At 42.4% G+C, this 23203-nt stretch overlaps 1 protein-coding gene across 1 annotated transcript in view; it reads left to right on the forward strand.

Annotated features, from left to right (window-relative positions):
* Window positions 1–23203, forward strand: part of LOC149222822 (uncharacterized) — a 496388-nt gene that overhangs the window by 245384 nt on the left and 227801 nt on the right. The window contains exon 15 of the mRNA XM_089387688.1: window positions 9823–9897. Within this exon, the coding sequence (XP_089243814.1) occupies window positions 9823–9897 (75 nt within the window). The remainder of the gene's footprint in view (window positions 1–9822; window positions 9898–23203) is intronic.

Consider the following 23203-nt stretch of genomic DNA (forward strand, 5'->3'; position numbering starts at 1 on the left):
GGATAATTAGCCAGATAAAAAAAACACTCCAAGGTGTACTCATTTGCTGATCGAGTTCCAACATCCTAGGCCTGTTATAGACTCAAAACTCATCATTACTAGTATCACTTATTACAATTCCCTGTAGGGTGTGGAATCTGGGTACAAGAAAGATGATGAGAAGATAGAAGTAGAGTTAAAAAAACTCTGTTGACTGACGATATCTAATGGTACGTGTCCTCTGGATCATCCTTGGGCATGGAGTCTTCATATAATCATCAGGTGCCACTCCAATGGTCAACACATCCTACAACAAATACCGAAACTAATACACTGCAGCCTTCACCAATTAAAATTATATGCGAAAACAAGAAACTGAGCAAGAAAGAAATACACAACACATTACACCGTTATTTTTGGACAAATGTCACCAGAAAAACCCAATGCGAGAAAACCGATGCAACAACTGAGGGTTTGTATTATTAAGCAGTAGTTTTCTGAATACAGTGTTTGGATGCCTTACTGTCTATCCAATACAGAGAATCTGACTGACAGAGAGATTAGTGAAACATACCTCACATTATCACTGGCGATCCAGGATTGATCCAACCACTGAATGGGTAGCCCTTAGCAGCCTCTATGTAGTTTTCACGCAATCACTGCGTTGTTCTGCGTCACTACTTCTGGGGTCTGCATCACTCCTTTTGGCTAATCGTTTTTCTTCTGGATCTTCGACTTTTGCCTTCCTGATCTCACACCCCAGCTTCTGGCTTCAAAACTCAACTTCTCCAACAAAATACGAATCTCTTCTCAGGCTCTACGATGCTTCTGTGTCAGCCTATGCATCCTAGCGTAGCCTCTACGCTGCCTCTTCTGGATCTCTCTCTGCATCCTCTGCAATGTATTCCTGGATCAGGAAACTCTCCAACCGGAACTATCCCTGCTCCTCACTACAAGAAATCACTTCGATCTGTGAAACTTCCTGAATCTAACACATCAGAAACCCCTACTGCAATTACTGGTTTACAATGTCCTACTTGTTCTTTACATTAACAAGTTATTTAATTGCATAAACATCGAAGTAAACACTATTGCAGCCTTCACAAATATACAGATCATGCACTGAAATAAACTGAGACAATAACACAAGAGACACCATTATTTTTGGACAATCGTCCCCAGAAAAACCCAATGCGGGAAAACCGATGCAGCATATAGAGGGTTTGTATTATTAAGCAGATTTCGTGAATACAACTAGGGTACCAGAAATGGCTCACCCAACAGAGAATATCCTTGGCAGTAGTATCTCTATCCGGAGACAGATATTTTGGGCAAATCAACAAATGGATGATCAAACCCCACAGCGACTCTGGTTGTTCCCTATGCTGGACAACGAAAGCTGCTCCAAGCACTGCTCTGGAACTGCATCACTCCTTCAGGAGTTGTGTCACCCTATCCCATCTCAGAATCTGTTGATATGCTCCTAATCTGCACCATAGAATATCCTCAGTGCTACCTCTGAGGCACAGCATCAACCTCTACGACTTAGCCTTCTGCATCCTCTGCGTCAGGTCTTTGGCCTTTGCATCAGCCCTTCTAGGCCCCGCGCTGTCTCTCTTAGCACCGTGCTGCCTCTCTTCTATGTATTCTTCAGCCTCAGATGAAAATCCCTTGCTGAATTGCCCCTCATTGCAACTCTGAACACTAACTCGATTTCTTCAGCAACCCTCGCCCCAGAAAATAGAATTCTTTGATCACTTGGTGTATCTCCAACTGACTCTCAAGCCTCTTCTTATACTTTTCTTGTTGAGTCTTCAACGGCTGAGATTAAGTCCCTAATCAACGACTAAGATTAGAACTGGCTTGATCCTCGTCACTTAGAATTTTCTCACCCATATTTTATGAATACACATTAATATTTTTATTTTCCTAAGTTTAGACTTAGGAACCCATTAAAAATATTAATTATTTAATAACTCCTCAGCTGGGTGGAATTTCTCCAAACTATTTTTGGGTCTTGGAGATCTCATGTGCCTTAGCCTTGCTGCCAAATTTCATGGCTAGAGCACATCCGATGCTATCCAAAATGAACACTCCCTCTTAGCGAGGAATGTGCTCTAGCAATGCTTCACCATAGAAGCATCCCGCTGATCCTCCATATCGGTCCTCTGTTCTGATGCTTGGCCTACTGCCCCACATCCATTGCACTACTGCTTCCTATACTCTCAAAAATGCTGCCCATAACATTGCCACTGCTACATCTGTACTGCAACTCCCTCTCAAAAATGTTGCCCATAACATTGCCACTACTAACTGCTGCACTACAACTCAGTTACCGAGAAGTAAGTAACTGAATTCACCTAATCACTGACAACCTGGTCAGTCTGGAAGCCTCGTGACGCTGAAGCTACCTTAGCTGCTATCCTGTGCTCCCTCTACTGCCACTACGTTGCTGCAAACACCTCTATGCCTCTCGCACTGTTGCAACCTCTACTGTTCTGCCTTAGATTTCGGCACTCTAGCTCTGCCACTGTTTCTCCATTACACCTTGCTCCATTTGACACCTGTCATCATGCTACTATCGTTAAGGGCTCCCGTAGCTGTATGTGATCCAAGAGTTTGGGCACCTCAAAGATCCTGCCCCCTTCTGTAGTCCTCTCTACTACAGCTCCAAGTCTCCCCACCTCTTCTTTAGAGGTGCATGAGCACTCATGGCACAATCATCATCAGTCTCGACATCCTTCTCTGCCTTTGCTGGAGTAGCCTTTGAGTCAGAAACTTCTCCCTTGCCTTTCTTCCTGGGGCACTAAGAAGCATAATGTCCTAGCTCCCCACAGTTGAAGCACTGGACCTTGGAGATGTCTTTCTTCTTCCTCTTCTGTAGCCCTTGTTGTGCCGCTGATGCGAGAGTTGCACCTCCTCCTCCTTCTTCTTGATTCAAACTCCCTTACCGCTACTCCCTGCCTTGGTCAATCTCTTGAGCTCATCCTATCGAAGAGATGCCCACATCTCCTTCCAACTGGGGAGAGTTTCTCTGCCCAAAATGCTTTGGACAAACGTCTCCCACTCCTTAGAAACTGCATTTAGGGCAGTCCTGACCATAAAATTTGGATTCGGTGTAGATACCACTGAAGTAAGTTGGTCGCGAATCCCTTGCAACCTGAGAAGGAAGGGATCTATATCCTCTCCTTTCTACATATGATATTGTCTTAGCTGATTTTCTAATAGCATCTTTTGTTGCACGGAAGAGCCCTGATACAAGGTGGTCAGGGTCTCCCACATATCCCTTGCTGTGTTCTTCTCAGCAATGTGTGGTACTACATGATGTTTGACCCCATCTAGGATCATGCACTTGGCCTTAGCCTGGGCCTGCTTGTATTTCTTCAATGGATCAACGTCAACCGGTTCAACAATAACCTTCGAGGCATAGTCCTTGATGCAATGTTTGTCTAGGATTGCCAGGATCCTGGCCTTCCAGATGACAAAATTGGATGCTTTGTCCAATCTGTCCTGATCCCTCAACCCATCCATTACCATCTCCGCTCCTCTTCTCTAGACTCCCTCTGAGTCCTGATTTCCCTCTCGGAAATCCTTCAGCCAACCGTCGAATCATTCCTCTCCAATCCTCCTTTGCCGCTGCAACTCGGATCTAGATTTCTTGGCTAGAAATCTGTCGACATAGTGCTTCCCTCTACCTTGGTTCAGTCTCCTTAGACACTGTTCTGCACCGACAAAAACAACGTCCCACCAACTCTTCAAATCAAAATATGCACAACTCCCTTAGCCCTGGCAAATCGATGAATTTGAGCCCTTAAGGCTCTGCTCAATATCTGCGTGGGCTGAATCTGCTCCTCCCTGCCAATTGCGTCAATCCTTCCTGGCTCGGAAAGATGATGTGGCTCTGCGTGAGCCTGATTTTCCCTTCTCTACCTCTGCATTGGCCTTGATCCTGGCTCAGAGTGCTGACGCAGGAACTGTGTGAGCCTCTGCATCACACTCTCTGCACTGCGTCACTCCTCTTGCCTCTTCAGCTCTGGAACAACGCTGTCTCTCGGGACAGCTGCTTCTCTGCTACAAATTCTCAGATTTCTTGGTTGGTGTCTTCAGTCGCCTATGATCTGCAATCGCTCTGATACCATGTGAAAATTCCTGAATCTAACACATGAGAAAGCCCTACTATAATTACTTGTTTACAACATCCTACTTGTTCTTTACATTAACAAGTTATTTAATTGCATAAACATCAAGGTAAACACTATTGCAGGCTTCACAAATATACAAATCATGCACTAAAATAAACTGAGACAATAACACAAGGGACACTGTTATTTTTGGATAACCGTCCCTGGAAAACCCAATTCGAGAAAACCAGTGCAGCATATAGAGGGTTTGTATTATTAAGCAAATTTCATGAATACAACCAGGGTGCCAGAAATGGCTCACCCAACAGAGAATATCCTTGGTGGTAGTACCTCTATCCAGAGACAGATATTCTGGCAAATCAGCAAGCAGATGATCAAACCTCATAGTGAATCTGCTTATTCCCTATGCTGGATAGCGAAAGCTGCTCCAAGCATTGTTGTGGAACTGTATCACTCATCTAGGAGATGCGTCACCCTATCCTAGCTCAGAATCTACTGATCTGCTCCCAGTCTGCCCCACAAAATATCCCCAGCACTGCCTCTGAGGCCTAGCATCAGCCTCTACGACTTTTGCGTCACCTGCGTCAGCCTTCTGCGTTAGCTCTGTGGCCTCTGCATTAGCGCTTCTAGGGTTGTGTTGTCTCTCCTGGCACTACACTGCCTCTTTGCTATGTATTCTTCAGCCTCGGATGAAAATCCATTATTGAACTGCCTCTCACTGCAACTCTGATCACTAACTCGATTTCCTTAGCAAACCTCGCCCCAAAAAATCGAATTCTTTGATCACTTGGTGTATCTCCAACTGACCCTCAAGCCTCTTCTTATTCTTTTCTTGTTGAGTCTTCAATGGTCGAGTTTAAGTCCCTAATCAATGGCTAAGATTAGAATTGGCTTGATCCTCGTCACTTAGAACTTTCTCACCCATATTTTATTAATACACATTAATATTTTTATTTTCCTAAGCTTAGACTTAGGAACCCATTAAAAATATTAATTATTTTAATAACTCCTCATCCGGGTGGAATTTCTCCAAACGATTTTTGGGTCTTGGAGATCTCATGTGCCTTAGCCTCTCCACCAAATTTCATGGCTAGAGCACATCCGATGCTACCCAAAATCAACACGATCTTCTCTCTAGCAACTGCTGTGCTATGCTTTCAGAGAAATTCGATCTCTTGATCTCTCTCCGATGTGTTTTCTTTATTCCCATCGAAGTCCTTATAATCCTCCAGTTGAGTAATCAACAACCCAGATTAGATTCTAATCAATGGCTTAGATAATTTAGACTCGATCTCTTTCTTTTTCTAGAAGTTTCACCCTTAGTATGATTAATACACTTTAATTATTTTAATTTCCTAAGTTTAGAACTAGGCACCCATTAAAAATAATTAATTATTTTAATAAAATTGTCTCAAGGTGGAATTTCCCAAAACAATTTCTGAGTATTGTGGAATACATGTGTCCTAGCCTCCCTGCAAATTTTGAGGCCAAGAGCACATGTGATGCTACTAGAAATCAACATTTCCTCTTAGTGAGGAATGTGCTCTAGTAATGCAACCTGCTGAAGCATCACCTTGTTCTATAACATATCCCTCTGGGTTGCTGATATCTGACATCACTGCCCACCAACTACTACGCAAATGTTGCCTCTATACTGTTGTTGACCCTGCCACCGCCAACACTACATCTGTATTGCAACCCTCGTAAATTCTGCATCTGTGCTGCTACTGGCCCTGCCATTGCCAACACTGCATCTGCACTACAACCTTCTCCATTTACTGCTGCTACTACATCAGCAACAAAAAATCATCCAAACTTACTGAACAGACGTTCAACATGATGCATTTGTTGCTGGAATTTTGACTGGTGCTAGTCTTTGCGTTGACCCTTTGAAACCTCTTTGTTGTTGTTGACTTTACACTGTGCCAACTACACTGCTGCCAATTTTGCTCTGCGCTACACAGTTTCTGGTGCTTGTAGCTACTACAAATGTCACTCTGACACTCCTTTGCACCAATTGACACTGGTCCATCCTGCTACTTCTGATCAGGGCTCCCATAGCAAGGTATTGATCCGAGAGGTGGGCTCCTCAAGGATCCTGCCCATCTACAGTTCTTTCGAAATACAGTTCTAGATCACCCCACCTCTCCCTTGGTGGTATCTGGGAAATCATGGCAAAATATGATCTACTCATACTGCGACTGCTACTGCTCTGCTGATGCTTTTGCACTGCTGCTGCAACTACTGCAATAATGAGTCTGATCTTCCCAGATCTAGAAGTTCTAGCTTCCATAGGGTTGCTCCCTTTGGAACTAGACTCCCTTTGAGTCTCAATCTTTCTACACCCTCCTAGAAACTCGCATAGTCCTCTTGCATTGAAAACTAGACTGCAAAGCTCAGTGCTGGGAATCTCCTGGCTGGAACTGTACCTGCATACTACAACTGGGCAATTCACACTATCTGTGTCACTGCAACTAGTTTTGCAACTATCTTCTTGAAACTTACTGCAACTAGCTATGCCACTGTCATTTGAATGACTAGTTGCGTCTGCTAACACTGTGATTCTCCTGCTACTGATTCTGTTGGACTCCCGTAGCAAGGATACTAATCTATGTGATAAATTTGCAGCAATTGGATCTAATTTGCTGCTCTTCGATAGATCTTGCCCATCCGTGGCCATCTCTGCTAAAATGTTGAATTGCTTCCTCTCCTCTACGCTGTTGTTGGGTTGGACTACGCACTTCCTGCTGGAGTTAGTAGATCTGTTGCTCCCTGCTGCTGCTCAGCAAATGAAAATTCATGCTTCTTGGTTGGAAGTCCTTTGAGGAAGAATTCCCTCAAGGTAGTGTCTCCTCCCTTCTGATGTTTTTCTGCCCCAGCAACTGCTGCAGAAAACTGCGTCTCACCAGAAATCTGCTCTGCACTCTCCCTCTGACACTCGCAAACTCCGATCTGGAAGTCTTTCTCTCTGTTGACTCACTCAGAGAGAGATTTTCCTCAAAACAAATTTCTTTCCTGGCCTAGACTGCGCAATCCCTCTAGGGATTCGATTTGCTGCCTATGCAACACTTCGACTTCCCTCTTTCTCTTTAGTGTTGGGCTCTTCCGGCTCTGCTCTCTTGCTTCACCTGCAGCTCTGATACCATGTGAAAATTTGGAAGACCCAAATTTCTACTGCAACAACTGATTAAGTTCCTTCTATTTGTTAATTACTGAACAAATTATTCACTGCATCCTACAACAAATACCGAAACTAATACACTGCAACCTTCACCAATTAAAATTATATGTGGAAACAAGAAACTGAGCAAGAAAGAAATACATAACACATGACACTGTTATTTTTAAACAAATGTCCCCGGAAAAACCCAATGCGGGAAAACCGATGCAATAGCTGAGGGTTTGTGTTATTAAGAAGTAGTTTTCTGAATATAATCTTTGGATGCCTTACTGGCTATCCAATACAAAGAATCTGACTGACAGAAAGATTAGTGAGAGATACCTCACACTATCACTGGCGATCCAAGACTGATCCAGCCACTCAATGGCTAGCCCCTAGCAGCCTCTACGCAATTTTTGTGCAATCACTACATTGTTCTACATCACTGCTTTTGGGGTCTGCGTCACTCCTTCTGGTTGATCGTTTTGCTTCTGGATCTTCAAATTTTGCCCTCCTGGTCTCACATCCCAGCTTTTGGCTTCAGAACTCGACTTCTCCAGCAAAATACAGATCTCCTCTCAAGCTTTGCGCTGCTTCTGTGTCAACCTACGCAGCCTAGCGTAGCCTCTGCGCTGCCTCTTCTGGATCTCTCTCTGCCTCTTTTGTGATGCATTCCCGGATCAGGAAACTCTCCAACCAGAACTATCCTTGCTTCTCACTGCGAGAAACGACTGCGATCTTCTCTCTAGCAATTGTTGCACTATTCTTTTTGAGAAATTCGATCTCTTGACCTCTCTCCGATGTGTTTTCCAAATTCCCATTGAAGTCCTTATAATCCTCCAGTTGAGTAATCAACGGCCCATATTAGATTCTAATCAATGGCTCAAATAATTTGGACTCGATCTTTGTCTTCTTGTACAAGTTTCACCCTCAATTTGATTAATACACTTCAATTATTTTAATTTCCTAAGTTTAGACTTAGGCACCCATTAAAAATAATTAATTATTTTAATAAAATTGCCTTCGGGTGGAATTTCCCAAAACGATTTTTGGGTATTGTGGAATACATGTGTCCTAGCCTCCCTGCAAATTTTGAGGATAAGAGCACATCCAATTCTACCAGAAATCAACAAGGCGTAGTGCCAAAAGAGGGCAATTTTGAAAGATCGGAATTAGCCAAAATCATTTCTGGGTTTTTGGGGGTTTGTTGAGAGGAGTCCGTTATTAAATTTGCAGAATTTTCCATGTAGTATTCAGGCCAGAAATCTCCTTTTAGTTCAGCAGGAAGTTTTATTATTCATCCGGTAATTGCACCACTATGTGGGTTTTCCGGGTGGCTGGTTTGGGGCAGATTCCTTTCTGGGTTTTGGTGGGTTTCTAGTGAGGAGCTTGGGGTTAATTTTGCAGAATTTTCTGAGCACTGCAGGTGAGGTTTTCAGCAATTTCTTTTCAGCAGGCAATGCATATTTATGGGGCAACATAGGGCATCATTGAAGCTATTGATTCTATCATCTGGGCTTGTTTTCTAATCACCTAGGTTTTGTCACGCTTGCCATTGAGGCAAGCCTAGGTGCACTCCTTCCACACTATTGTACTATTGCCCCAATTGCTTAATAAAATGGTTCAACTTGTTCTTATTTCTAGAGTTTACATGGGTGTTTGAAATTTATGGTGTTGTATTTGTTGTTTGCTTTGCATATCACTGTTTTTCCTAATTAGGAACATTACAGTGCTTGACCTAAAACTAAATTTACCTTGAGCATGAAACCCATGATATAAAATAGCAATGACACTTTTTTTTCTTTTACATCAAATACATAAAATCAAGATTACATAAGATATTTTGAAGTCCGAACCTAGTTACATATTTCAACACAGAGATGGATTGTACTTGGTGTTATTTTGATTAAATGCATCTTTACCTGCTATATATATGAGAAATTTTGCATGTTTGTGTATAATGATTTGGACTGATATGGATGCACATGAATATATATGTATTTTTTTAACTATATTTTAATATTTTATGTATTTTTTTGTCAACCAATTTTTTGGTCCGGTTTTTCTCCAGTCCTAGTCCATTTCATTTTTGAGATTGACTGATTTGATGACTGGTTAGGTTGTGATAACATTGGCCAGGGAAAGTGGTAGAACAAGTATTTCATGCTGAAATATAAAGTGATCTACCTTATGGTATCAAGTGACAAATATAAAGTGATCTACCTCATCATATCAAGTGAATCCATTTTTACTTTATTATTATTCTACATCTCCCATGCATGTGGATTGATATCTTTCTGCACTTCATATTTTGATGAGAAAGGTTTGCTGTAATGGGGCTTTGCCTTTACATTGGTTTTTTTAATGTAAGATGCCATAGATGTTTAGAAGTTAGTTATTTTGAAGTCTTGTTCTATTTCAATCCTGTTAAAGGGAGAAGCACTACAGCTGTTTTTGTTCTATGGCCTTCAAGTTTAAATGATGTTTATAAATCACATTTTTTCGTTATTTACAATCTGTTTGTTTTTTTTACATGACAAGGCAGGAAAGATGGAATCTCGTCAAACAGTTCTAGTTACAGCCGCTGCTGGTGGGACTGGACAGTTTGCTGTTCAGGTAAATTTCTTTGCCCCTTACAATGCTTTTAATGGAATCTTCAGTCCCATCCTTTTATGTTTCTTTTTCAAATTGATTTCCATTGGTTGTAGAATATTTTTCATTGAGCAATGAGAATGTAAATCATATCATGAGCATTGTGTGTTATTTCTTTAGCTGTATTTTGCTGCTCAAGTATGATAGATTCATTGGCTGAGTTGATATGACACAACACCAACAGAAGAAAGATACACACAATAAATCACAAGAGAACAAGTATGCAAGTATGAGAGGATACTGCCGGCACCATACACCTACATATATATATGCACTCATTCATTTTAAGAAAATGTATGTGAAGTATTAAATTGTGGATGAGTGGTAAGTTTGACAGATCTCTAATAATATAGCATAAAGTAACTGAGTGATCAGTTTAAACTAAGTGATAAGTCACCTGAAAGAGATAAGTACAAAGACAGAAAGGTACATATATAACACATGTTCTCTAGATTAAGTCTCATCAATTCCTTCTAGCTAAGAGGAATTTTTCCTTGTACTCTACGATCTCTGGCATACTCCCCTTCCAAAGAAGAACAAATTAATCCTTGGATTTGATGTAGTTTGGGTCTATAGACCCCTCTGTGTGTAATATTCCTTGTGGGAAATGTTAAGTAATAACAACAAATAAAGCATAAACATGTAACCATAAAACTAACACACCAACATAATGACAAATTGCACCAGAAATTGTACCAAATTCCAATAGCTGAGCCATTTTATTAATTGAGAAAACAAGGTACATATAAATGAAGAAGAGGAACCAGGGATTGCTACAACAAACTAGTCAAGTCCCAGGTGGAAATGCAGTTGCCCAAGTGCTGAAAACTGCTCTCCCAAGTCTCTTTGCTGGCCTAGTAAATTCTGCTACTGCTAGCTGGAAAAGAATTGGTGTTTTGGGCCTCTAAACTGTAACGACCTATCTATAAATATCAAGAACGCAAGAATAATAGCAGGCATACGGTGCATGCATATGATAGCTACATATGCATGTGTCGCATACACCGCGCTAGTATTATATACCAGTGTTGAAAATATCGGTATCGGCAAAATATCGGCGAGGGTCCAGAAAATATCTTATCGGCAATATCGGCAAATATCGGCAAGCATAAAAAATATTTTTTTCAGATTTTTAAATATAGCCGATATTTTCAAAATATCGCGATATTTTCCGATATTTGCCGATATTTTGAAAATATCGCGATATTATCAAAACAGAAAATATCGCGATATTTTCTCGGCGATATATCGTTTTGCCGAAAATATCGCGATATTTTCGAATATCGCCGATATATCTCGGATATTATCAACAGTGTTATATACTAAATTAACTATAAGTGCTAAATACCATGACACTTCTTTGAAAAGAGGTTCTACTCATCCATCAATATTGCTTAATGTATGGGTAAATATTAAAAGAGGACTATATAAATTATATATTCCAGATTATTGATAAAAATTATATTAATAAATTAATAAAATAAATTTTAAAATATATATAAGAAATTAATTAAAAGGGACACTAAGTATAAAGTTATAATGTTATATTAAACACAATGTGATATATTAAATCATAAGACATATATAGGATATAATGTTTATATTAAAAGAATATTTTAATAAAACATAATATGATTTATTAAAACATAAGACATTTACATTCGTGACCTTTAAAAGAGATAAGGAAGGAATACGTAAGGGAGGAGCGTGTCACCAGCAGACTGAGCGGTGGGCTGCAGATGGAAGAGCGACCACCGGTAAACAACAGGATAAAACCACGGGACAATGATTTGGGAAAGGGGAAGAAAAACGGAGGAAAAATCGGAAGGAGGAGGAACATTATCTACGGGAAATCACCCACAGGAAGAGTCGTAATTGTTCTGAGGTTTTGGGCACGGGGGAACAGTCGGCTTCAACTAAGAAGCTCACTGGATTGAGTAGCCAGGTTCTGCTCAATTTGGCTGGGTGGATTCGGTCTTTTGGTAACTGTAGCAGCGCAGCTGGAGGCATCTTCAACCACAGGGGCACAGGTAGGTACCTCAGCAGTTCTGTTAGTTGATTTTGTAAGATTTCAGGAAATTGTTTACAGGTTCATGATATAAATCGCTTACTGTATTTGCATCTGTTTACGGTCTTTACATTGTATTTGCATCTGTTTACGGTCTTTACATAAACTGCGTAGAAAATTCCAGGAAATTAACTGGAGCCTCCTCACAAGGAACCTAGAATAACCCAGAAAAATATCATGGACCCAAGTTGTGGAAATGGTCCCATAATAAACTGCGTCCTCCTCCAGCGATTTCTACTACTGGCCACTGAGTGGTACTAGAAATTCTGCAAAATTAATCCTAGCCTTTTCTCATAAAACCCAGAAAGGATTTGGGCTGAGTCCAACGTGCCTCAATGACCCCAATTTGTGCATGAGCCTCTAACTCGCTAGCAAAACTGGGTATAGATAAAATCTGCTACAAAATGCTCCCAAATCTAGAAAATCTCCTTCCCACCGGGTTATTTCCTCCCAAATTTTCCCTTATTCCTTCGTAGCTACACCATAGATTTTCTTTACCCAAGTTGTCATGTCCCTTAATTAATTTGGAACAAGACTAAGTATTGCATTTTGGGGGACAATTTTGGAGATAGTGGGGCCCATCCGATTTTTGTTACGAGATTAGACTTAGGAGAAGTTATTTTGTTGTTATTAAATTACACATGGGGGCCACCCACACTAGGGAAATATGCACTCCCTAGTTCAGTTTGCATGGAGGTGGTTAAGTTTTGCATGGAGATGGTTAGGTGCGGGCCGATGATGGAGGTAAAATTGGAGGGAAAAGTGCTCCACGAAGTCTATACAAGGAAGGTAGCTCTCCTCGTTTCATTCATCTTTTGGCATATCAATTTCTCTTTGGTTGCTCGAGCTACTTAGTCGAGTCACTTGTTGTTCAACACGAGTTCTTCAAGTGAAGAGATCACCCTTTCTTTGGGGGACTTCGAGTACCACCCTAGGAAGGGTTTTCTGCATTCTTCCATAGGAGGATTCCATTGTGGTTGCCAGCAGTTGCATTCACCTCTAGGTGGTGCGTATTATTGGAGGACGTGGTGAAGAGGAGGCCGAGTTTGCTTGTGGTGTCTTGTAGTGGAGTTTGGTTGGGATATTTTTCGAATAGGAAGCATAGGAGGTTTTTTGTCACTTTGGTGCTTCTTTGCAGTGTGACCTTTTCACTTCCCGGGCCAGCGCAGAGGCAACACTTGGTGCACACGTGGGAGGTAGAGTATTAGTCTTTGAGGCTGAACTTTGCCGGGAAGGTTAAGGGAAGTATTTGAGGAGGAGATTGCTTCATTTTTGGAGCTTAGGAGGAGGATTTTGTTGGGGTTCCTTGCAGGCTGTTTTATGGAGCAACTTGGAGGGCTTAGGGCATAATTGAGGCCAAATTTGGGAGGTTGGATTCAGCCCAAACCCTTTCTAAGTTTTTCTGGGTTTTTGAAAAGGATCTCATATTTAAAGTTTTAGGATTTTTTGAGCACCGGAGGTGGTATTTTTAGCCGTATCGTTGCAACAGACAGTGAATAATTGTTAGGGATTGCACAGTTCCTTTGGGGGTCGATTTTGGGAGGTCAAAATTAGGCGAAACAATTTTTGGGTTTTTGTGGGTTTTGGTCAAGGAGCTTGGGGCTCAATTTGTAGCATTTTCTGATTAGTGGAAATGGATTTTCTTACAGTTCCTTTCCAGCTAGCAGTGTAGTTTTCTAGGCAGCGCAGAGCATTAGAGGAGCAGACATTTTCTAGTACTTGATATCATTGTCTCATCACCTGGATTCTGTCACGCTTGCCATTGAGGCAAGCCTAGGTGCATTCATCCATACTATTGTACTTGCTCCATTGATTAATAAAATGGCTCAGCTGGTTCTACTTCTGGAGTTTTTATGAGCATGTATTGTTTGTTAAAATTTTTTGTGTTGAGAATCATTTTTGCTTTATATATCACTGTTTGTTTAAGTTAGGAACATTATAGTGGTATCAGAGCTATAATCTTGGCTCAGCCGGTGGGAAATATTAGAATCAAACAACATGGTGGTAACCTTGAATGAGGTGATTAGGTTGCAACAAATGATGGTTGATGTGGGGGAGAAGTTGATTCATTCCACAATTGGGAATCTAGACATGATTGCAACTGATGTGGAGTTATTGGGAGCAAACTGGAGGGCATACCAATCACTGGGTCATGGCAATTCTTTGAACTAAGGGGCATGCACAAACCAATGGAGATTTAGTGGGATTTTGCAGGGATGATGAGGAGTATTAAGGAAGAAGATGAAAGAGTAGTTGAAGGAGCCATGGTTGGCAAGGAGACAGTTGAGCATACACCCATTGATGAGGCGTCATCCATTGTTGAGGTATCCGAGGTTGTGACCGAGTTCTTAGGTGATAGAAACACACCACAGGTTGATGAGGTGCCAGAAGACAACTCCACCATTGTTGAGGAGCCGATAAGTACAAAGGCCTCTAGGTCCATGACAGAGTTTCCAGATGACAATCACCTGCAGCTGACTGGTGAGCATGTCTTGCTTGTTGGGTTGTCTATGGAGTAGTTGAAGGTTCATGTTGAGTCCATAATGGAGGAGATGTGCAGCCATCCTTTGGGCTAGCCATTAATGAGGGGCAACAGAGAGGCCACATGTCGAGTTTTCAACACAGTGCGCTTCAGAGGCACACTGTTGGGATCTACAACATTATTATCCCACCCTTACACATTGGGTTAAGGGAGGCATATTTGTCTAGACATACTCGTGCGGATGGCCAGGTTAGCAGGTCTAAGCGACATGAGCTAATTATGACACCGTATCATCTTGCAGGGCTTGTTCCTTCCACAGATTGTACATTCGATCCCTCCTTTGGGATTGGATGGCGGGAGGTATTGAGCTGGTACCCGATGGACCAGGCTAGGCGGTTGGATACATCCATGGCCATAGTTCAACAAAGGCCAAGGATTACCAAAGGGACTTGAGGGCCAGGCTGTTTTTTGGGATCCAGGTGGGATTTCCCATCACATCATAGAGCTGTTAGGTGATGGTAGTAGCTATGTGATGGATTTGATGCTTGGGCGCACACACATTTTCAGATCTCCATCAGAGCCCTAGTTAGCACTAGTGACAGGATGGTTTGACAGGCAAGCAGATAGATTTCATGAGTTGTCTTGGCATATTGACTATGCATGGAGTCACAGGGTGATTAGCTTACTCTGGTAGGAGCTGGTAGGAGGAGGTGGCATCAACAGGCTATCTGACAGGGCATTGTATGGAGACAATGCTCTCTTATTGGCATATGGGACGTAGGAGCTACTGAGGCTAGGCATAGTAGTATCACTCCCATTAGCTTGTGAGGAGTTAGGCCGCTTAGGTCTATCTGGGCAGATGAGGAGATATAGCTCACATCGTGGAGGGCTTACCAGCAGAGTGGTAGTAGAGATGGTGATCCTGAGAGGATGCGAGATGTTTCCTATGGACTCAGTCTTAGACCTTGATATCTAGGGGTATATAGGGGTATGCGGCGGCGCACAATAGTATGCGGAGGAGCACAGAGGTGTGCAGTGGTGTGTACGGTTGCATCGTGGTGTACGAGTGGTTCACATATTAGTGCATTACCTCATAGAGTGGTAGACACATTAATACATGAGGGATACCAGTTGATATGAGATGATGCAGTAGCATGTAGCAGGGTCGGCGGTGCACAAAGATGTGCGATTGGGTGCAGTTGTATGCCAGGAGACACAAGGATACATGGTTATATGCAGTAGTGTGCGAGGTTGCACTACAGACTGAGAGAGTGGTACTAGCAGGGAGATTCCTTGACGAGGATGTCAAGCATGTCATTTGGGTGGACATACCTAGGTTGGGAGAGCAAATTGGCCACTGGACAAGCCGGAGCATCCACGCGGGTTCTTGATCTTACCCATCGGAATCCACACATCTTGCACTCGTTGACACCACATGTAGTTGAGGGGAGCCTTGTGTTCGAACCAGGTCCATAGTGTGGATAACAGGACTTGGATTAGTTTCCTAAGACTACACTATGAGATTCAGTGCCTCAGGGGCACGATAGGTATTCTCCAGTGGAGGAGCAGGGTCGGTGTGTGAGTTGATAGCCACAGGCTGGGAGATGAGGTGATCTTCTGCAGGGGTGGCATATTGTTCATCATTAAGCCTATACCTGGGGAGCTGGTCATAGGGGAGACATGTGCCACTCTTTTCACAGGGCATGTGGGGATCTTGCATGAGCAGGGGATAATGTGTATATTGAGGCAATTTTCCAGTCAGTGTCCAGGCTCCAGACATTGTATCGATAAATTACCGAGAGGGTGGATGGAAGATTTAGTGGTGATGTTTGGAAGGAGTAGGATGGATCCACATACATTGATTCGATTGCGAGTATCAGAAACCCATCTATTGGTTGCATTAAGGGGGTAGCTATTTGCCACATGTGGTTTCTAGTGGTCATCAGTACTACGCAGTGGCAGACATTGGGCAATTTAGCGTTCATCAGATTAGTTCGTGATATATGGAGCATATATATCGATTGCACGCAGGACCAGTGATGGGGCATGGATGGATTCCAACAACTGTCAGAGCTATGTCGCAACAGGTTTGGCTATGGGATCTGGGGATCCAGTTGGTTGATAGATCACTCTGTCTCATGATGAGCAGAGTCATGGCAGAGAGTGACCTAGTTCACTTTTGGGTTGGCACATGGGGGTACATAGAGGCCTTCATTGGTGCTGCACAGGTTTAGAGTTAGATTTGGATGGGTAGGCTTTGGTGTCATGGAGATGTCTTGGCAGGATGTGTCTCGCCTCTATTAGTATTCCACCTTCGGGTTCCAGGAGAGGAGGATACAATGTGTGCATGATGGGCAGTCTATTAGATCCAGAGTGGCACAGCGACAACATGGTGGCACCCTTTTGAGGCTAGCATGGGACCTAGGCATCACAATACTAGACAACTCAGCGACCATTAGGGGTGAGCTGGCTGCTACAGGGGGAGGTCACTCAGATCTTCCTTTAGGCTTTAGCGAGTCACCGATGATGTGGGGGACTTCTAGTATTTATACTGGACAAGATAGTGAGTGGAGCAAGGGGTGCTCCACGTTGATCAGGTTGGCTTGGGATCCTGGTATCGAGGGACTCCTTCACTATAGGATAGTACAGTGATAAGGGACGATCTAATGGCATATTTGAGACCTTGGTGAAGTTTGCAGCGACAGTGGCGATCCACAGTTAGAGAGGGTGCTTGTTTAGGCACTGCTTGAGGACATGCAATGTTTGGTGCATTGGAGGAACTTGTCGGATGAGGATGCTACTAGGGAGGGTGAGCACATACTTGAGCATTCAACACTGAAGTTGCTTGGGGACAAACAACATTTGGGATGGGAGGAATGTCATGTCCCTTCCTAAATTAATTTGGAACAAGACTAATTATTGCATTTTGGGGGCCATTTTGGAGATAGTGGGGCCCATTCGATTTTTTTTAGGAGATTAGATTTAGGTGAAGTTATTTTGTTGTTGTTAAATTACACATGGGGGCCACCCACACTAGGGAAATATGCACTCCCTAGTTCTGTTTGCATGGAGGTGGTTAAGTTTTGCATGGAGGGAAAAGTGCTCCACAAAATCTATATAAGGAAGGCAACTCTCCTCATTTCATTCATCTTTTGGCATATCGATTTCTCTTTGTTTGCTCGAGTTGCTTAGCCGAGTCACTTGCTGTTCAACATGAGTTCTTCAAGCGAAGAGCTCACCCTTTCTTTGGGGGACTTTGAGTGCCACCCTAGGAAGGGTTTTCTTCATTCTTCCGTAGGAGGATTCCATTGTGATTTCCAACAGTTGCATTCACCTCCAGGTGGTGCGTATTATTGGAGGACGTAGTGAAGAGGAGGTCGAGTTTGCTTGTGGTGTCTTGTAGTGGAGTTTGGTTGGGATATTTTTCGGATAGGAAACATAGGAGGTTTTTTGTCACTTTGGATAGTTTGGGCGCTGCAGGAGTGTGCTTCTTTGTAGTGTGACATTTTCACTTCCTGGGCTAGCGCAGAGGCAACACTTGGTGCAAGTCTTTCAGGCTGAACTTTGCTAGGAAGATTAAGGGAAGTATTTTAGGAGGAGATTGTTTCATTTTTGGAGCTTGGGAGGAGGATTTCATTGGGGTTCCTTGTAGGCCTTTTTTTGGAGCAACTTGGAGGGCATAGGGCATATTGGAGGCCGAATTTGGGAGGTTGGATTCAACCCAAACCCTTTCTAGGTTTTCTGGGTTTTTGACAAGGATCCCAAATATAAAGTTTCATCTTTTTCTGAGCAATGGAGGTGGGGTTTTCAACCGTATATTTGCAGCAGACAATGCATAATCACTGGGGATTGCACAATGTCTTTGGGGATCGATTTTTGGATGTCAAAATCAGGCGAAACAATTTATGGGTTTTTGTGGGTTTTGGTCAAGGAGCTTGGGGCTGAATTTGTAGCGTCTTTCAAGCCGCAGAAGTGGAGTTTCTTGTAGTTCCTTTCCAGTTAGCAGTGTAGTTTTCTGGGTAGTGTAGAGCATTAGAGGAGCAAAGATTTTCTAGTACATGATATCATTTTCTCATCACCTGGATTCTGTCACGCTTGCCGTTGAGGCAAGCCCATGTGCATTCATCCATACTATTGTGCTTGCTCCATTGATTAATAAAATGGCTCAGCTGGTTCTACTTCTAGACTTTTTATGAGCATGTACTGTTTGTTAAAATTTTCTGTGTTGAGAATTGTTTTTGCTTTATATATCACTATTTGTTTAAGTTAGAAACATTACACAAATGATTTTGCAACAATGCCCAGTGAGCCCCTGCGCGGACAAAGAATTGGAGTAGCTCAGCTCTCCCAAATGCCTCACCAACAGACTTGCAAATTGACAAGAAACTCCAACCCTCTTTGTGGAAGGATTCTCTGCTAATTGGCTTGCCCAAATTTCCCTTTTCGATGGCCCTCCCAAGAGCCACACGTTTCTCTCTTGCATCCAAGTAAAACTCGCTCCAGGTGAAGGAAATGACTGTAAATGTGCCCAATGGAAACTCTGAATTGAGCTCCCCAATTTCCTCACTAGAGAGACACTCGAATTTCTCCGAAATGAGGGTGGAATTCTCGTTAGGGAGTTCCTTGTGCTGAACAACATGGTTGTCTTTGTTGTAATTTCTAAGTCTAACCCGCTAGAAATTCTTCTTGCACTATCTGGTTTATTTCACCTACTTGTTTAATTTCTTAACAAGTTATTTAACCATATAAATACTGAAATAAACACAAATGCAGTCTCAACCATCTACAAATCATCAACTGAAAGAAATAGACAAACACACAAGGGACACCGTTATTTTTGGACAATTGTCCCCGGAAAAACCCAACTTGGGAAATCGGTGCAACAATTCTGAGGGCTTTATTATTAAGCAGCTTGTCTTGAGTACAACTGGGTGCCAAACTGGCTCACCCGACAGAGAAATCAATCTGGCAGTAATACCTCTCTTCGGAAGCAGATATTCGAAAAGTTTGCTCCACGGAAACTCTTCAACGTCTCTCTGAGACACTGCGTCAGCTCTCCTGGCCTCTGCGTCAGCCTGAAACCCTTTGCGTCATCCCTCTGATGCTCTGCGCAGGCTCTCTGGCCCTCTGCGTCACTCACGCAGGCCCTCTGCACAGTCACTCTGGCTCTCTGCGTAGCTTCTGCTGGCTCTGCGTCTGCCTTTCTTCCTCTGCGCCAGTCTTCCGGCACTATCTTTGCCTCTTTTCTATGCACTTACTGTACCTCATTGCAACTCTGATCATTGGTTCGATTTCTCTTAGCAAACTCTGCTCTAGAAAATCGAACTGACTGATCAACTTGGTGCATCTCCAATTGACCCTCAAGAGTCCTCTTATACTTTTTTCTATTGAGTCTTCAATGGCTGAGATTACATCTCTAATCAATGGCTAAGATTAGTTTTGGCTTGATCCATGTCATTTAGAAACTTCTAACCCAGTTTTATATTAATACCCATTAATATTTTTATTTTCTAAGTTTAGACTTAGGAACTCATTAAAAATATTAATTATTTTAATATCTCTCTCACCGGGTAGAATTTCCCCAAATCCTTTCTCGGTCTTGGATATGTCATGTGCTTTAGCCTCTCCACCAATTTTCATGGCTAGATCACATCCGATGCTACCCCAAATCAACACTCCCTCTTAGCAAGGATGTGCTCTAGTAATGCTCCTCCACTAAACATCACCCTGATCATCCGACACTGGTACTTGTGATGTTGTTTGGCCTTGCTGCCCAACATCCTCTGCACTATTGCATACTGTACTGCTGCCCATGGCTCTGCCACTGCCACTACTACATCTGTACGACAGTTCCCCCTACATCCGTGTTGTTGCTGGTCCTTTCTCCCAGAGTTGCATTTGCACTGCATCCCTCTCTCCTCATGATGCATTGTGTTTCCTATAGCACTACCACTGCTATTGCTGCACTGCAACTCAGTTACTGAGATGATGGTAATTGATCTACACAACTACTGACATCCTTGTCAGGCTAGAAACCCACTTGATGCTAAAGCTCTCTTTGCTGTTATCCTGTGCTCCCTCTGATGTCTCTATGCTGTTGCAACAACTCTGTGCCTCTCGCACTGTTGCAACCCTCTTTGCGCTACGAGGGACTACTGCACTCTAGCATTGTGTTGAAGTTTCTAAGTTTACTTAGTTTAGAAACCCTTCATGCACTTTTTTTGATTTATTCCTACCTACTTGTTATTTTTCTTTAACAAGTTATTTATAAAGTAAATACTGAAAATAAACACCAGTGCATGCTCAACATATTACAGATCAACAACTAAAAGAAACAAGAACAAACACACCACATGACACCATTATTTTTGGACCAATGTCCCCGGAAAAATCCAATGTGGGAAAACCGGGGCAGCTATCTGAGGTTTTTCTTAGTAAGCAATATTAGAGTACAATCTGGGTGCCGAAACTGGCCTACCCAATAGAGAATTTCCTCAGCAGCTATACCTCATAGTTTGAGAGAAATCTCCTGGCTGAAACTCCGGAAAACCCTTCTGGCAGCTCCTCAGCACAAAATTGCTTTGCAACCCTAGTGTCTGCCCAAACTAGACTGCGTCAGCCCCTCTTTGTGTCACGCTGACCTTGCGTTAGCCCCAGTAGGCCCTGTGTCAGCTCTGGTAGCCTCTGCATCAGCTGCGCTGGCCCCTCTAGTGCTTTGCGCAGCACTTGGCTGCCTTTGTGTGGCCCTACGTGAGCCCTTGCTGGCTCTGCGTCACTCTCCTTGGCTGATGCACTACTCTCCTGGCACAATCTCTGCCTTCTTTGTTTCTCTGTACTCAATGCCCCTCAGATGCTTTCCCAATCACTGATTTTATCTCTCTTAGCAAACTCTGCTCTAGAGAATAGAATGATTGATCATCTGGTGTGCTTCTCCAAGTGACCCCCAAGCCTCTTCTTATACTTTTCCTGTTGATATCTCAACAGTTGAGATTAAGTCCCTAATCAACGGCTAAGATTAGATCTGGCTTGATCCATGTTTTTTGGACCACTCTAACATAGATTCATATTAATACACATTAATATGTTATTTTCCCTAAGTTTAAACTTAGGGAATTATTGTCCCTATCAACAACCTCCCTTTTATTAGTGTTAGTAATAACATTAATAAATGGGGACCCTTCCAAAAAAATCAAATCTTAGCATTTAATCATGCCTTTCTTGTTTTTGAGAATAAAATAAGATGTCAAAGTGGAACTTGCTAAAACATGGAATTTACCTTTTCATATCTTAAGTGCATAGAACTTCACAAACGATGAGTTTCTTATAAAAAGCTCTATATGATCAAAAAGCCTAAGAATGACTTTATAATGGGAAATCGTGAATATTAAAGAAAACCTTTAAAAGACAGGCTTTAAGAGGATTATTCTCGCATCGCAAAACAATTACAACGGATTTCCCTTATAAAAGTTACCCCTTGAAAATGCGATCTGCGAAAATGCGAGATCATAAAATCCTATAACCTTATCACATCGCAGTTTCAAGCACGCGGTGCTACTTGATAAAGCATAAGCAAATATCGCGAAATGCGATAGCATCTCACAAATTGCATATCGCAACAACTCATGTAGTGGTGGGTTTTAACGAAAACAAGTTTTGCGATATAGCGATCTGCGATATTGCAAAGCAAATCACAAAATCGCTTTTATCGCAATTCGAAGGGCTTAGGGTTCTAGGAGAGTACTTCCCGACTTTCGATGTGAAGTTATGAACATTAAAGTTAAGCATAATGGTTCATTAGTGGTCATTTATTAAAAGAACGATTAGGATCAGTGTAAAGGACCATTTGACGCAAGTTGATATCTTTTGATATGATTTAGAATTAAAGACCCTCCATCACCTTATTTTCGTCCTTCTATTGATTATTTCTGTGTTTATTATCATTTTTATCATATTTTTCTCTCTGCTTGCAACTTTCAAGAAGAACACACAGAGCAGAACATATGAAGAAATGGGGAAGAAAGGAAAGACACCCACTGCTGAAAAGTCAGAAATGACCCCATTATTCACAGACACTACCTGTAATCGGGATGCAGGGGCATCTACATGGGAAACAATGTATCAGCTGTTGGAGGAGGAACCACCAAGAATCATGGAAGTAACAGTTACAGAGGATGGATGCAGCTCTTCTGATGCATCCCTAACTGAACTTGCATGCTCATTTCTACACCGCATTGCTGCAAGACCAAAGATACTCCCTTATACCGACATGGTTAAGTGGATTATAGATGACGCGGACATCTCAGATAGGGAATTCAAGACAGCAAGCGAAGAAGTCATAGGGTCGTTTACTCCAAACAACCTAAGGCTCATGTACCATCTGCCAGAGCCGCAGGCCGTCTACAACAGACAGTTTGTCGAGAAGTTCGCCAAAGAGAATGAAGACTTAGCAGAATGCATGAAGCACTGGTCAAACAATGAGGAAAGAATCAAGAAGGATAAAAATGGTATGTACGCCACTGGTTCTCTTTGTTCCCCTTACTGTTTTGCCGCTGCTATGTTATGTAGACTGTTTGGTAAACCAGACAACAACAAATTTTCATCAGAATGGTTACCCCTAGTGGATGCGGCTATCAATGCCACAATAATGAATTGGGCCCAAATCCTATCAGATAATTTAGCCACTGCAATTTTAGAATACAGAAGAAAAAGAAGCGTTGCTT

Source organism: Pinus tabuliformis, chromosome Q (assembly GCF_031772625.1).
Source record: "Pinus tabuliformis cultivar Carrire ecotype Pingquan chromosome Q, CPIR1, whole genome shotgun sequence".
In the NCBI taxonomy this organism is placed as follows: domain Eukaryota; kingdom Viridiplantae; phylum Streptophyta; class Pinopsida; order Pinales; family Pinaceae; genus Pinus; species Pinus tabuliformis.